Source organism: Uloborus diversus, chromosome 2 (assembly GCF_026930045.1).
Source record: "Uloborus diversus isolate 005 chromosome 2, Udiv.v.3.1, whole genome shotgun sequence".
Classification (NCBI taxonomy): domain Eukaryota; kingdom Metazoa; phylum Arthropoda; class Arachnida; order Araneae; family Uloboridae; genus Uloborus; species Uloborus diversus.
Window position 1 is genome coordinate 2858418 of NC_072732.1, and position 16671 is coordinate 2875088.

At 40.4% G+C, this 16671-nt stretch overlaps 2 protein-coding genes across 2 annotated transcripts in view; both read left to right on the forward strand.

Annotated features, from left to right (window-relative positions):
- LOC129217750 (hepatocyte growth factor receptor-like) overlaps positions 1–16671 on the forward strand; it is a 144102-nt gene that overhangs the window by 103363 nt on the left and 24068 nt on the right. The window contains exons 16-19 of the mRNA XM_054852090.1: positions 1696–1960; positions 4172–4360; positions 8681–8767; positions 12977–13167. Coding sequence (XP_054708065.1) covers positions 1696–1960; positions 4172–4360; positions 8681–8767; positions 12977–13167 — 732 coding nt within the window. The remainder of the gene's footprint in view (positions 1–1695; positions 1961–4171; positions 4361–8680; positions 8768–12976; positions 13168–16671) is intronic.
- The window catches only part of LOC129217694 (uncharacterized), a 125733-nt gene that overhangs the window by 21512 nt on the left and 87550 nt on the right, over positions 1–16671 (forward strand). The gene's annotated exons all lie outside the window — the stretch shown is intronic.

Sequence of the window (16671 nt, forward strand, 5' to 3'; positions counted from 1 at the left end):
TAACAATTGCACTGCAAATTATATAAATTGCTGCGTGTGTCTTCTAATGGATAGCTATATGCGTTTTTGATTTTACTTCTTATAGGCATGTAGTACGTGCGCCATATTTTTGTATCTGAAAACATATTAAATACCAAATGTGCTTTCAGTAAGTGAAAAAAAAAAAAAAACGACTATCATCGAGTTCTTTGTTCTTTGTGGGAACAGGGGTGCACCGTTTAAAGATTTTTTTTGACTGGGGGGGGATTCTAAATTTATCGAATGAAATTTTGAATTTGGCCAAATTGTCATTTGGTGAAATTCGGAAAATTTGAGGATGCACACGCATCGTACGTCGCAACTTTAAAGAGAAGGAACGTTTGGTGTTAGAAAAAATAACTTTAAAAATTGAAAAGAAGAAAAAAGTTGCCTCAAAGAAGTCTCATAGTTGTAATAGTGTCTCCAAATTTGGCTATATCGGCAGCAAAATTTGCTTTAGGAGGACACAGTGGCCTCCCACCAGGACGCCCCAGTATGGAAACCTATTTTCCCCATCTCGTTCTTGGTTTCTCCAAAGCACCTTCACGAAAACGGACTTTTCTCTGAACGGGGCGTGGCCGACTCCTGACATTCGCACTATCATTGCCACACTGGCAGTTCTAAGCTTGATGTATTTCTCTTTGAAATCACGTGTCACTTATTCCAGGGGTAGAAGTGATCGACTTGTCACATATAGGATATTTTCCACAAAAAATATAGGACAAATGCAGGACACATTATATGAATAGTTTCGCTATGAAGAAAGAAATAATACATACATATTATTTATTTATTCTTATCAATGATTTTGTTTTAAAAAAAACCCTCAAACAAAATTACAACTTACACCTGAAATGACTTTCCTGTAGTTGAAAAAATAATTTTTGAAAAAAGTGTACTTTGTAGACAAAAAAAGTGAAATTTATTGATAATTAACACAGCAACTCACAATTTTTGCAGGGAAAGAAGTGTCACAAACATAGCTTATATAAATAAATAAAAACCGTCTTTGTGTTGAGAACTAACAGGAAATAACCAATACTTTGTAGCACAAATATATAGATATTTTGTTCTATAAAATTCTACAAAAAGAAAAGATTGCAAAAAGACTATTAGAACATTCCGATCAGAAAATGCACTGAACACAAAAATATACCCGCGAAAACAAAAACCGAAAAAAAAAAAACAACTGCTGTTGCCAAACGCAAAATTCTAAAACCAACTTTAGAATTCGTTCTCGAAACTCCACCCATTACAGTGACGTCATATTGCTGTAGCCAATGAGAGAAGATGCCTGTCGCAGGATTTAGTGAGTTGCGTTTCTTAATTTGAAATTCGTTTGCACACGTACTTTCGACGAAAAATCCGAAGTCGGATAGTTTATTTACTGTTGTTTTAAAGAGATAAATTGGATAAAAAAACAGGAATATAGGAAATATAGGACATTTTCCAAAAATATAGGACGATTTTCATACTTTTTTTTGAAAATATAGGAAATATAGGATATATAGGACCACTTCGACCCCTGCTTATTCTAGTACATGCAGTCGCCCCGAAAATATTATTTTTTGAAAGAGTCCATAATTTGTGCTCACTCTGTTCCTTCGTGAAAATGGACTCCTCTGAGTGCCGACTCCCGACGGTCGCACTATAACTGACAATTCTCCCCCCTTCCAGGTGAGGATCGGAGCGCGGCGCTTCCCCCTGGGCTCCTTCCAGCTGGTGTCGGGCTCCTCCTCCTCGCACGCCACCCTGATTGGCTGCATGTTCGGGCTGGGCGCATGCGCGGGGCTCCTCTTCGTGGCCTGCTTCGTGTGGCGGCGCCGGAAGCGGAAGCCGCCCAGCTACATGGTTGCCTTCTCTGCGCAGCCGCAGAGGCGGAGCAGCGACTACACCGCCGCCGCCTGCGGCGCACCCAGGCGGCAGGGCAGCAGGGGCAACGGTAAGACGTTTTTTCTATCTTTAATTATACAGGGTTACTGCAAAAGAATCGTTCTTCTACAAAACCCAATTCATGCCTGAGTGCAGGGCATAGACTAATAATAAGAGTAGACCGAGCTTTCCTAGACTTGCTGGTGAAAAAATGTGTTCATGGATACATCATGTGACTGGTGGGAGGCTTGGCGAACACTTTGGCAGCATGGTTGCTAGATGGCAGGATTATCTATAGTTTGGCACTGGACATGTATTTCAAGACCTCATGTGTTTTTATTATAATTTTTTTCCCAGGTGCAGAGATGATTAAACTGTTTTTCTTTTAGTTACGCATTATTTTGACATTAGTCATTAGATTTTGATCACAGTTTTCAGTCACTTTTATTTCATTCGGAACTGCTACGTCGGCGTAAACGTAATGGCGTAAACGTTTTGCGTCAAGGCAAAAATGTGCTAATCGGTATCTTAAATTGAAATTGTAGGTAAAAATCTTATCGTTAGCCGATTCTTTTAGGGCGCTCGCATCTTTAATTGCTTAGAGAGTTATTGAAATTGAGTATAGAAAATGCACAGTACTATCTAAACGAAAAACTCACTATATTACCAAAATATTTACAACTTAGAATAACAAATTTACAAATCGGACTCCATAAAAAATCATTCTTCCGTGTTCCATCAATTCTATTCATTTTATTTCTCATGGGCGTTGATCGTCTGCTAGGATCAACGGCCGCCGTTACTAGGACATCCACCAGTCACATGGTTTGGTTTATGAGCAGCAAAAGGGTTGCCATAGCTCGGTCTGTTCTTATTATTAGTCTATGGTGCTGGGTGTTTGAGAAAGAACTCCCCTACTTTGAAATGACATGACAGTAAAACCGTGTGAGGTAGAAAAGCAAACCAAGTGATATGTTGCACAAGCTGATATGGAATTTTTTATAGACCGGTTTTCGAAAGTAATTTAAAAAATGGTATATCAAAGGGCCTTGTAAAAGTGAAACTTTTTTATGTGGTGCCTACGAGTATGTTTATTGAACAGGTCAAATTCCATTGCATTGACATTTGACATCTGTTCAACAAGTTCAACAGTTTTATGATTTTATTTATAAGTCAACATTTTTATACCCCACATAAAAACATTTGACTACAACGCTCTCTGACGTCAAAGTTTTGAACTATTTCAAAAACTGGTGTCTGACAAATTTTAAACCTGCACCAATTGTTTCACCTTTTTTCTCATACAATAGTTTCATTTCAACAAACATCCAGTTGGTCGTGTATTTTGGGTGTGATCGCGTCAATGTCCCAGGTCGTCGGATTTGTCACCGCGTGACTTCTTCCTTTTTGGACACGTTAAGGCCATTGTTTTATAACAACCAAAACGACAGGAGCGTTGAAAAAACGGACCAGCGAAGCATTAATGAACATTGACGTGATCATGCTACAAAGTGTGTGGAATGAATTGAGCTCCTGCCTGGACGTAGAGATATATTCCGATACATATTCGTGTTTAACAATACGAAGCACTCAAAAAAAATAAATAAATAAATAAATAAAATAAAATAAATAAATAAATAAAATAAAAAAGTGATGCCCCGGCGTTAGCCAATGCTGTGCCCGAGATTGTCTCGTGTATGACAGTTAAAAGGTTAACCGTTAAATGACTAATGAATTCGGTGTGTTGTGTTTGACAACACGCTCAATTTAGTCTTCTAAAATAACATAAGAACAAATTGAAACTGTACAGTTGCCAATAGCCCAGAAAATACTCCCTGAACATGCTATTAAATCAATTTGAAACTCGTAAATATATCCATTTGATGGAAAGCAAAAGCAGATTATGTCTTCAACATTCGCAAATGCACAAGACTTTTTTTCAATTATTTTTTCAGTGCGCTCAAAAATCCCTACTTTTAATTCTTTGACGAATAAAGTCTGACTACTACTTTAGTAGTAAGGTAAAACTATCTTTATCGAAGTTTTGCACAGTTAATGGTCAATTATTTGTTACATTTTGAGTCAAAACCATACCATGCTTAAATTAAACTATGATTTAAGTGTTTTTCTCATGATTTCAACAAAAGAAACCAAAGAACATATTTTAAAATACTTATAATAAAATAACAATATTAATGCATTTATGATTTATGTGCGGGTGCTGTCATTTCGCAAAAGCATTTTATAGCGCGTGTGTATGTGACGGTTCTCTCGGTTGCAGATTATCACGACCTGCGGGGGCGGATCTTGGCAAGGAGGCAGGAGGAGGCGGCGGAGGGCGGCCCCTGCGTCGTCGGGGTGGATGAGGAGGAGGAGGGTGCGGTCGACGACGAGACCCTCCACCTGTTGCGAGCAGAGAACATCCTCATCGAGAGGGAACAGCTCAGCCTGGGGGAGGTCATCGGACAAGGTGAGTATGCGAACAGCATCGACAAGAGACGGTTCAAACTTCGCGAGTACCTCGTTTATCCGGCCCCTGTTTATCCGGAGGGTTGAAAATCCGGAACCGTATAAACAACCTTTACTCAGTTTCAGGGGTGATTGCGTTCCGGTATTTTACCGAATTTCCGGTATTTCGGACGTATTTCCGGTGTTTTTATGTCCGAAAATACAGGAATTATGTTTGTTTTTGTTATGCTTTTATCTCCCTGCCTCCGCATTTTTTAAAATTATATAATAATCATCAAATATACCTGCAAGAGCCTTCAGATGGACACCTATCCCTTAAGATGGACAAATGTCAAGAAAATTTGTATAACACCAGCTCAAAAGTAACTTTGTAACCCATTAAAAATTCAATCAAATGTACACACACTATTTTGACTCAGAACTGTTTAATACTATGGCAAAGGTGCACTTAAGCAATAGGGGCCAAAGATCCCCCCCCCCCCCGTTCTCGCTTCGAAACTTTCAGGTATTTTTTGATGAACTCACAATCACCCCTGGAACTTGTAATACTTTTAGGACTCATGATTGGCCAGTCGACGCACATTGTGTGTGCCATGTTTTTTCCTCATCCAACGTATTGAACAAATTTCGTGCCTCGAAAGTTCTGGATTCACGTTTGAATGCTTTCAATTCTCCCCCTCCCCTCGAATAAAGCCGAGAAAACATATCTTGTTTCAAAATTCAGCAATAATTAGAGCTACACAGGAGGTGGATGACGTTTTCACGTGGTAGCCAATCAGCAGTCTCCACATTTTTACATAGTCTCCAGCAGAGTAAAGGTTGTTTATATGCGATCCGAACAATCCAAATGGTGGAGATAATAAACAATAGACCGGTAACCATGTACTTCAATCCTTACGTCAGATCCGGTAGTTTTGATTTTTTGTGTAGTTTTTTATTTTATTGATTCAATAAATAACAAATTTTCGACCTCGAGCGCAGAACACAACCTTTTCATAAATCGCAAAAAACATGAACTGGTAGACTTCAACTGTAGTTTTGCTGATTTTAACCCGAAACGACTAGTTTTTTTTTAAAAAAAAAGGTACTATGAATAACGCTTTTAAATTTGCTACATTATGATTCTAGAACTGTCTTTTTAGGGCTGTAGTTTCCGAGAAGCCTTTCCTTCAAACCTCGCAAGTTTTAGCAATATTTTGTCGTTCTCGGAAACTATTGGGTCTCAAGAGATTGTTCGAGATTTATATTGTAATTGCAAGTTTAATCTACTGTGAGTCGTTTAGGGATAATTTGAAAAAAAAAAAAAAAAAACTACTGTAAAATTCTAAAATTTCACGGTATTTCTGATTTTTGACTCGATTGCGTTTGGCGCTCGAAGTCAAAAGTTTTGATTTTTTTATTGGAACAATATCTTAAAGAACTGAGCAAAAAATCAGAACTACCGGGGAAGGTTACTGTACGTTGCGCCAGAGGAAAAATTTCCACGTACACAAAAAAAAAACGTAATTTTATGTGTGTAAAAACAAGCCACACAACATCATTGAGTTTTCAGCCAAAACTGCCATTTTTATTTATCGTTCCATGGAACAAGTTAAAAACTGCGCCCTCTATATTAAAGTAGAAGTTAAGCATTAAAGTAGAAGTAATTAAAATAAAAATAGAACCAAACAGTTACTGTGCCATCTTAAAGCAGCAGACGCAGTGCAAAGTTGGAATATTTCGTCCCCCTACGTTCCTCCGGTCAGACACTAAGTGTCGCCACCTTTGATATTTTTTCTGGTTGCAGTCAGGAACACTATTTATTTGCGGAAGTTTCATGAGTCTAGACCGCTGCGGTGCTGTTAAAGAGCACTTTTTCTAATTTTTGAAAACTTGATTTTACGTAATAGAGGAAAAGGTTAGGGACAGACTAGTTAGATAATGATAGAGATTTACAGTATTACAGTGAAAAGTCACAACCTTGTTTCTTTTCAGTAAATTATCGCCCATTAGCCAGGGCTAAAGCAGAAATTCACCGCCAGCTCAGTCATTTCCAGCCGAAAACTGCAGTTTCGTGAATATACCTTGCATCGCGTTCAATCTTCGAGTTGAACCGAACCATTGCTTCGGTCACTCGTCTGGTCTGCTCATTCTATATTAGCTACCAGTTTGTTTCGCACTCTTGGCTTCCTTAAGAGGTTTTCCATCTCCAGCTCAGTCACTTTCCTATGCCAGGCTACTAAGCACGAAACTGCAGTCCTCGGCTGGAAATGACTGAGCCGGCGGTGTATTTCTGCTTTAGCTCTTGTTTCTTTTGTTTTGAAGATAAAAAAAATCTGACGTGGACACCGCGCTACTTCCTTTTACATCTATTAAATAATCCATATTTTTTAATTACTTAAAAAATGGGGTGTGTGCACTTATGTATTCGTCCATTAGAGGAAAGAGAAAAGACGAATTATGGCTAGTTTTTACCCCTTGGAGAAACACTTGAAATATTTTCATCCCTAGTTTGTCGATTAAAAAAAAAAAAGAAAAAAGCGCTTTACAGAGATTAATTTTCCCAATGTCGACAATTTTCACGTGGTTCAAAGTAATACACTCTAAATATCGCCAATAGCGCCAAATCGAAACCTAATTCGAAAAATAATTTTTTTCTCCAAATTTGTCACGAAACAAACTTGTTAACCCAAAACTTGGCAGGTATATCGTCAGGTGATGTTAACATCAATAATAAGGTCAAGTGATGTTAACATCACTCGAGTTTGCATTGAAATTAACACTGATTTTCCTACAAAAGTTGCAAAAGATCCCTTTTGGAATAACTGAATGCAACCGAAACGGCAGGTGCAAAACTTGGCTCACAACTACAAGTCTTCAATTTCAAAAAACTTTGAGAGGGGCTGCCAAGAACTCGTTACAGAACTCGTAAAGTTTCATTCTTAGAGCTTCAAATTCGAAAATCTGCCGGGGCAGCGTACCTAAACCTCATCTCATTCCCTAACGTCATCAAAGATAGCCTACAATTCGCGCTTTTAAGACTTCAATCTCGAAATTTTTCCGATTGAAGATCTACGAATTTCTTCTATCCCTTAACATCAACAAAGATCGCATTAGTTGCGTTTTTGCAACTTCAATTTTGAAAGAAAGGAGGGCCCTCTAACATCGAAAACGTCTTTTCCAACTACAAGTGAATGCTAAAAATTTCTGGTCCTATCTCAAAATTTCTGTTAAACATTTTGGTTTGAAACGCTATAATTCCATTACATTCGAAATGTCGCCAAGCTTGGCGACATTTGGCAATTAGTCGTGAAATTTGGGGCTAAAAATGATGTCAACTCGGCGATATCTCTTACAATTTTCGACAAGGTCGTAGGCGCAGTGTTTTTACGGTGCGCAGCAGGCAAAATCAAAACACAGGTCAAGTTCCGAAAAGTGAAATTCAGCAACATTACAGCAAAAATCGCATAACAAGAGAAAGCCAAAAGCTTAGGTGTGAAAATACACCGATCACAGCAACACCACGTGACCATGACGTATGAAATTTAAAGTTTCTCGGATTTCTCCGAGACCCCTTATCAGATCCAGACCAAATTACAATGGGACCATCTGGGAAATATACACTTCCAAACAAAAAAAAAAGGGGAAATTTTTTTTTTTTAATTTTGACCTCTTGAATTCAAATTATGTTTTTCGCAATCACAGGTTTGTGTGTGTATGAGGCGTGTGTGTTTATGTATATGTGTGTGTGGGGGGGGGGGGGGGGGTATGGTATATGTGTGTGTAGGCATGTGTGTTTATCTCTGTGTGCAGGCATGAGTGTGTGGGTAGTTGTGGGTATGAGTGTTTGTATGTGTGTGTGCGCTGGCATATGTGTAGGTGTCTGTATGTATGCGTGTGTGTATGTGTAGGTGTATGTATGTATGCGTGTGTGTATGTGTTTGTGTATGTGTGTAGGTGTATGTGTGTGTATGTGTTTGTGTGTGTAGGTGCATGTATGTATGTGTGTAAAAGTAGGATATTGACGCAACCTGGAGACGGCTTTCGCTAGAAGAGCAGCATCGTGACGAAGCGGCCAGTCGACGGTGGTGCTGCAGAGGGTGCTGGCGGGAAAATAAAATGATAGGACCTCAAAACAGTCAAATGAAAGCAATAAGCAATCGTGATTGCTCAAAAATTTTCAAATCGGTCCAGTAGTGTTGGAATAAGTCGAAAACACACATAAAAAGCCGCAATAGGAAATCATAACCTCCTTTTTTGAAGTCGGTTAAAAAGTAATACATAGTTATAAAATTTGTAACAATGTGTGTCTGTATTTATGCATATGTTTTGTGGTTCCCAGGGCACTTTGGATGCGTGTATAAGGGCGAATTGCGGCAACCCGGCAGCGAGGAGTCTGTACAGGTGGCAGTCAAGACTCTCCACAACAGTGAGTACCTCTTTCTCCACCTATTAAGGGGAGTGAGTACCCCCTATACCGTCAATGTTAATTTGCACAGGTTCAAGTACCTTTTCCTGAAAATCTATTAAAGATACAAGTATGAATTTTTTTCTGTACCTCAAGTAGACTCTGTTCTCTATACTGAAGTAAAATTTTACACAAAGAAAGCTTAGTTTTTTTGTACAAAATTCTAATGTGTGAGTCACTGTATTTGTTTCAAAAAATGCCATTTTGCCACACAAAATCAGCTCTATAAAAAAAATAATTTCCGAATATGAGAAAAAGTTTACTTCAGTATATGCAGTTAGATGTATGGAATAGGTGGTAAAATTTTCAAAGCCTAACACAATTTAGTTTCTGAGAAAAAGGAACATTTAGTTTAAAAAATACCGTTTCGAGATATTGCGATTTAAAGGGGAAAATCATGCCTCATCAAAATAGGTTTTACATTTTTTAAAGCATATTTTAACTTACTTCTAATATGAGCACGTTCAAGATGTTTGTATCATTATAAAGGTATTGAAATGGAGTTTCAAAATATATAAAAATCAAAAAATCGAATTTTTTGAAAGTATTTAGGGTACTGACTCCCCCTTAACCCTAAACAATCCCACACCAGGTCACCAGCGACGCCTACACAGCTTTCAACACCGCTCTAGTTTTGTAGTAAGTTACCGCCCTAAAGCCAGAGCTAAGGCAGAAATACTTAAAACACACCGCCAGCTCAGCAATTCCATCCGAGGACTGCAGTTTCGTGCTTTTTAGCACTCATCAGCCCGGAATACGAATCGCATGAGCTGGAGGCGAAAAATCTCTTAGGGGAGCCAAGAGAGCCAAATAAACTGGTAGCTAATGCAGAATTAGCTACCAGTTTGTTTGGTTTGCTATTAATTATTAATGGTTTGGTTAATTACCTGCTGCTCACCTGGTTTGCTAATTCAGCATTAACTACCAGTTTGTTTGGTTTGCTATTAATTATTAATGGTTTGGTTAATTACCTGCTGCTCACCTGGTTTGCTAATGCATAATTAGCTACCAGTTTGTTTGGTTTGCTATTAATTATTAATGGTTTGGTTAATTACCTGCTGCTCATCTGGTTTGCTAATTCCGCATTAACTACCCGTTTGTTTGGCTCTCTTGGCTCCCTTAAGAGATTTTTCGCCTCCAGCTCAGTTGATTCCTATTCCGGGCTGATGAGTGCTAAAAAGCACGAAACTGCAGTCCTCGGATGGAATAACTGAGCTGGCGGTGTGTTTTAAGTACCACTCTAGTTCTTCAAGTAGAAGAGAATGACACGCGTATTGCCTCGGGAACAGGTTTTCGAGCCTACTTCTAACCGTTTTTCGTACCTCAGAGCAAAGATGACTAGAGTGAGCATCGGGTTGTCTTTCGGCACGTAAGCGTTTCTAATCGCAACCATCCGACCATTCTCATTTTCAGCCGAGGGGCAGGAGACTTCGTGTCTACATCCCGTCGGTGCTCGTCACTTCTACATGACTAAAAGTATTTCGATTTCGATTCCGAGTCACAACTGACTACAACTGTATTTATGTCGAGGACTGCATACTAAGTGCCTTGCCCCCATTATTTTTTTATACCGATAGATGGCAGCACCATCACCGGATCGAACAGTTAATGAGGATTTAGAACTAGACCAGGTTCGTGGTAGCCCGATTGGTAGAGTGTCGGATTCGGGGTCGGAGGGTCCCGAGTTCGAACCTCGATGGTCGAAGATCCACCGTCATCATTAAAGGGGACTGGGCGACGTTAAATAGGCTCGTGGTCCCAATGTCCTCCGAGTGAAACGATACCTTTGGGGGTGCTAGCACCAGGTAGTTATTAGCTCCTGGACTCGTTCTAAATTCCCATTAACTGTTCGATCCGGTGATGGTGCTGCCATCTATCGGTATATAAAATAATGGAGGCAAGGCACTTAGTATGCAGTCCTCGACATAAATACAGTTGCAGTCAGTTGTGACTCGGAATCGAAATCGAAGAACTAGACCAGGAGCTAATAGCTACCTGGTGCTAGCACCCCCCAGAGGTATCGTTTCATTTGGAGGACATTGAGACCACGAGCCTATTTAACGTCGCCCAGTCCCCTTTAATGACGACGGTGGATCTTCGACCATCGAGGTTCGAACTCGGGACCCTCCGGCCCCGAATCCGACACTCTACGCTACCACGGCCCATGACTAAAAGTAATCCGACGAAAAGACACACACATTAAACGTTAACATTCCCATTTTTGACGCACGAAACTGTGGTTGCACGCTATTGACGCGACCACAATTTCTTTACACATTTTTCTCGAAACTGGAATGTAGAAGAAGAAAATCTTAGTTCGAAATGGAACACGCGGGGTTCGGTGGGGGATGGATCGTAGTCACGTGACTCATCGTAAGAGATAACAGCACTGCGTTACTGAGCAGAAATTTGTTGGGAACGATACTGCCGTGGTGCAGTAACTGAAATTTTTTATTTTTTTGCAATTTTGTCATTTATTTTGCTTCCGTTTTACTGTACCAGCTCGCATCGGTCTCCACCAAAAAAAATTAATAAAAAAAATTAATTTGAATTTTGCCATCTTGAATTCAAATTATGTTTTTCGCAATCACGAGTGTGTGTGTGTGTGTGTGTGTGTGTGAGGGGGGATGTGTGCTTGTGTGCAGGAGGTATGTGTATGTGTGTGTAGGCATGTGTGTTTGTGTCTGTGTGCAGGCATGAGTGTTGGTAGTTGTGTGTATGAGTGTTTGTGTGCGTGGAGGCGGGGTATGCGTATGTGTGTGTAGGCATATGTGTTTGTGTCTGTGTGTAGGCATGAATGTGTGGGTAGTTGTGTGTAGGTGTCTGTATGTATGCGCGTGTGTGTATGTTTGTGTATGTGTATGTAGGCGTGTGTGTTTGTGTGTGAGGGGGGGGGATGTGTGCTTGTGTGTAGGGGGTATGTGTATGTGTGTGCAGGCATGTGTGTTTGTGTCTGTGTGCAGGCATGAGTGTGTGGGTAGTTGAGTGTATGAGTGTTTGTGTGCGTGGGGGCGGGGTATGCGTGTGTGTGTGTAGGCATATGTGTTTGTGTCTATGTGTAGGCATGAATGTGTGGGTAGTTGTGTGTATGTGTAGGTGTCTGTATGTATGAGTGTTTGTGTGCGTGGGGGCGGGGTATGCGTGTGTGTGTGTAGGCATATGTGTTTGTGTCTATGTGTGTGCAGGCATGTGTGTTTGTGTCTGTGTGCAGGCATGAGTGTTGGTAGTTGTGTGTATGAGTGTTTGTGTGCGTGGGGGCGGGGTATGCATGTGTGTGTGTAGGCATATGTGTTTGTGTCTATGTGTAGGCATGAATGTGTGGGTAGTTGTGTGTATGTGTAGGTGTCTGTATGTATGCATGTGTGTGTGTAGGCATATGTGTTTGTGTCTATGTGTAGGCATGAATGTGTGGGTAGTTGTGTGTATGTGTAGGTGTCTGTATGTATGCGTGTGTGTGTATGTTTGTGTGTGGGTAGTTGTGCGTATGTGTAGGTGTCTGTATGTATGTATGCGTGTGTGTGTATGTATTTGTGTAGGTGTACGTATGTGTGTGTGTGTGTATGTGCGTGTATGTATGCGTGTAAGTGTAGGATATTGACGCAACCTCGAGACGGCTTTTGCTAGAGGAGCAGCATCGTGAGGACGGTGATGCTGCAGAGGGTGCTGGCGGGAAAATAAAATCAAAGGACCTCAAAACAGTCAAGTGAGAGCAATAAGCAATCGTGATTGCTCAAAAAAAATGTCTAATTCCGAAATGTGTTAGTGTAGGATCCAAGAAGCGTTTCTTAGCGCATCTCCCAAACTCGTTTCTGCAGATACAGCATTATTCCTTTAACAGGGCAGAATAGACACGCGTTTCGGGGTGACGACGAACCCCTTTTTCGATGCAAAAAAAAATGTGAGCTTGTGTTCGAAAAGACATCCGACGAAAGCCTTTCTCCGCATTGCGAATGTGTGCCACTTAAGCATTTTCCTTGGAGCGAATTGCCGACCATCGGCGTCGCTTATCGCCGAGAGGAAAAGTTGATTCTTCTGCGCATGTGCGAAATCGACGTCGTGAGTGGCCACGCCGGAACCACTTGATTTCAGCGTGACGCCGAGTAGCGACGCCAAAGCTCGGTGATTTCGCTTCTAGGAAACCAGGGTTTTAACATTGTTCTCATTCGACAGGTGTTTCGAGTCCCGCCCAGGACGTGGACGCCTTCCTCCAGGAGGGGCTGATGATGAAGGACTTCCAGCACGACAACGTGCTCAGCCTCGTGGGGGTGTGCTTCTTCGAGGGGGAGCGCAGGAGCCCCGTGGTCGTCATCCCCTACATGCACAACGGGGACCTGCACTCCTACATCCGGGACGAGGGGAACGTGAGTAGTGTAACAAATTCTGTAAATAGTAATTATTTCATGATTAGTCTGTTGTAATCTGGCTTTTTTGGGCATTTGTAACATTATCCATTCTTGCTAACTCTACTGTTTTTAACGGAAGACTCCCGGTTTTTGTTTCCATCTTCAAATTTGCCGTTTTTTACGATTTTCTCCCGTTTTTTGCTTCCATCTTCCAATTTGCCGTTTTTTTACGATTTTCTACCGATTTTTCAGTCAATCATCAAAACGTTTCACTTTTTTCTCAATAGATGGCGCAATTTTCTAGTCTAGGGATGTCAGGTAATAAGAATTTTACCTTTTAATAATTCATTTAGTAAAAATTAATTTGAATGCTGCCCGAATGAACCTCTCTGCTCTTAAACTTTCAAGTTGTGTGGCTGCGAGAAACAATGAAGAGGGGGGGGGGGGGTATTTGTTCGGGCAAATGAAAAAGTATTTCGAACTTTCACCACCAGAGGGCGAGTTTTTATGCGCTACACATTCATTACACACAGGGAGGTAGAAGTTATCTGTTAAAGGTCTGGTTCTGTTAAAGGTTATCTGTTTATCTGCTAAAGGACGTGAAAGCAAAAAAAATATTTCGCTTTAATTAGTCATCGAAACATGTCACGAAATTTACAACTAATTTAAAAAAATGTATTAATGTAAATAATTGTACTACATTCTCATTTTGTCAATTATCTACAGGAATAGAAAAATTCCAACTCGTAATAAATAAAACATCGCACAGCGCTCACTGTTAAAAATTTTCCGGAAAATTTACGGTAATTGTTACTGGCATCCATGTTGCCAGTAACTATTACCGTAAAAATCAAATGTTACTGTAAAATTTTACGGTTTCCTTGGTAGGCCGCAGCAACCAATTGGCGCTGGGATCGCTTATTTCTCCGGTAAAATTTACCGTAAAAATCAGCGATGCGTTAGCCCGCCATTTTACAGTAACAATTACCAGAAAATCTTCCAGAATTTTTAACAGTGTGTCAGCCACGCCAGAAGGAAAACTACCATATTTTACGGCAAGACAGATTCGATACAAATACTGTTGTTCAATACTTAAATTTTGTATATTTTCCATATCCAAAGTCAGAAGATTGCAATCAGTTTTATCAAATGTGATCACTGGATTTTTTTCACAATCTCTGACGAGCTGTCCGATACACTGTAAAAACGATTCAGAAACGTTTCTGGAAAATAATAGGTAGCTGATGTGTGTCCAATTTCAACCAGTAACATATCTTACAAAAACCAGGAACGTTTTCCGCTAAAAGTGAGTAACCTTCCTGAAATACTGTGAAATCTCTTAAAGCCAGTCGTGAACCTTCTACAAAAATTGAATAGGTTTAATGTATTTGATTAAAACCTTCCTGGTTTACCAAGAAAGCTCCAGAAGCATTAGCGCAACCATGGCCAACCAGACAGTCCATAACCAAACAACCAGAAAATCTTCCTGAATTTTTAACAGTGCAATATTAATAGCAGACAAATTCGGCAAGTTGGTGATGAAAAATAAAATTAATTTTTACTTCAAAATACTGTGCAAACTTCCTGTGAACGAAAGCCGTACATCGTCCACTATATTTGCCCCTTATAACAACCAATTTCTAGTACTTTTTTTTCTTTTTTTGCTTTAATAGCTGCCTCTAAAAAAATGAGAAACTTAGCATCATTTACATTGATCTGCTGCGATTGACGGGAGCGGTTCGCCGACAGCGCCCTCTGGAAAAAGTGAACAATCGTTGCCACTTTTACACTAGCAAACCCGTAGGACATTTCTCTCCTTCTTCCTACTCCGTGATTACACATTAACGATGGTTGAAAAACAAATCTTGCTTCGAAACGATAGAATCGGCATGTTCTACATAGACCACAGGTATTCTCTTCGAAGAGCTACGAACATGTGGTAGTTGAAAACAGGCAATGTTCTAGGATGATCACGATTGAACGGGTATGTGATTTAAAGCTTCTAGATTTTGCTTCCAAAACCTATAAATCACATCGGCCGACGCAGGGCCTGATTACTGAATAAGCCAACTAGGCCGTGGCCTAAGGCCCCGATATGGCTGCAATTAACTTAGTCTATGGCTAAAATTGTTTCAGCCAACGGCTAAAGTTATGAAGTTTGAATACAGGGGCGTACCCCAGAAAAGTACTTGGCCTAGGGCCTCACGATATCTTAATCAGGCTCTGGGATCGAGCTTTGACCATCGGGAAGTCATATACAGGACCGTATTCATAAATTTTGCGCCCCCTACAACAAAATCTGGAGGGCCCCCCTCCCCAGAGGTCCCAGTGTAGTGTATTTTCAACGTTAATAAGTCTTTGTGCTAGTTTTTGAGCAATCACGATTGCTTATTGTTCTCATTTGACTGTTTTTGGCGTTACGCTGATTTTATTTTCCCGCCAGCACCCTCCGCAGCATCACCGTCGACCGACCGCCTCACGATGCTGCTCCTCTTGCGAAAACCGTATCTAGGTTGCGTCCATATCCTACACACACACGCATATCTAGGTTGCGTCCATATCCTACACACACACGCATACGTACACACACCTACACACACACACACCTACATATACACACACTCCTACACACACACACCTACACATACACACACTCCTACACACACACACCTACACATACACACACTCCTACACACACAAATTCCTTCACACAGACACAAACACACATGCCTACATACACACGCACACGCGCGTACACGCACAGCACTGCAAACACAACACTCACACACACACGCACCCACACACATGCGCCTACACACACACACATGCACCTACACAATCACACACGCGCATACATACACACACACACACACACTGGTGATTGCGAAAAACATAATTTGAATTCAAGATGCCAAAAATTCAAATTAATATATTTTTTTTTATATATATACATATATATACATTGCGGGTACGTAGTTCCAGGCGGTATAGGAAAATTGGGCGCCGGGAATATTGGGTGCCGGGAACATGGGATCAATGTTCCCGGTGCCCAATCTTCTCATTTCGGTTCGGGCCTGATCATGTATTTCATAAAAACCGCCCTCTGGTGGAGAGATGTTGACTTTTTTTCTTTTTTTTTTTAAATTCTTCCAAACGAAGTCTAATCCCTTCATTATGTTACATACAAAATTTGGGTCATTTCTGAGCACATGTTTCGCCGCTAGACAACTTTAAAGTAGGGCCGTTTAGTTGTGCGTCGAAACGCTGTTGATTACCATTTACTTTTTCGCCCAAAGATATTTTTTCTTACACTATACAGTGTGCTCCATTTTAACCTGCAAGACCTTTATTTTCGCAACCGGTGGTCCTAGATGTATATTCCAATTGCAAAAATATTCAAAATCAGATGCAAGGTTAAGATATTGAAAGTTTGAAGCAAAAATAAAAAGGAGACAAAAAATACAAAATTTAACTTTTTATTCGGGCCCCAGGTCCCCTACCTTATATTTAGGGAAATAATCT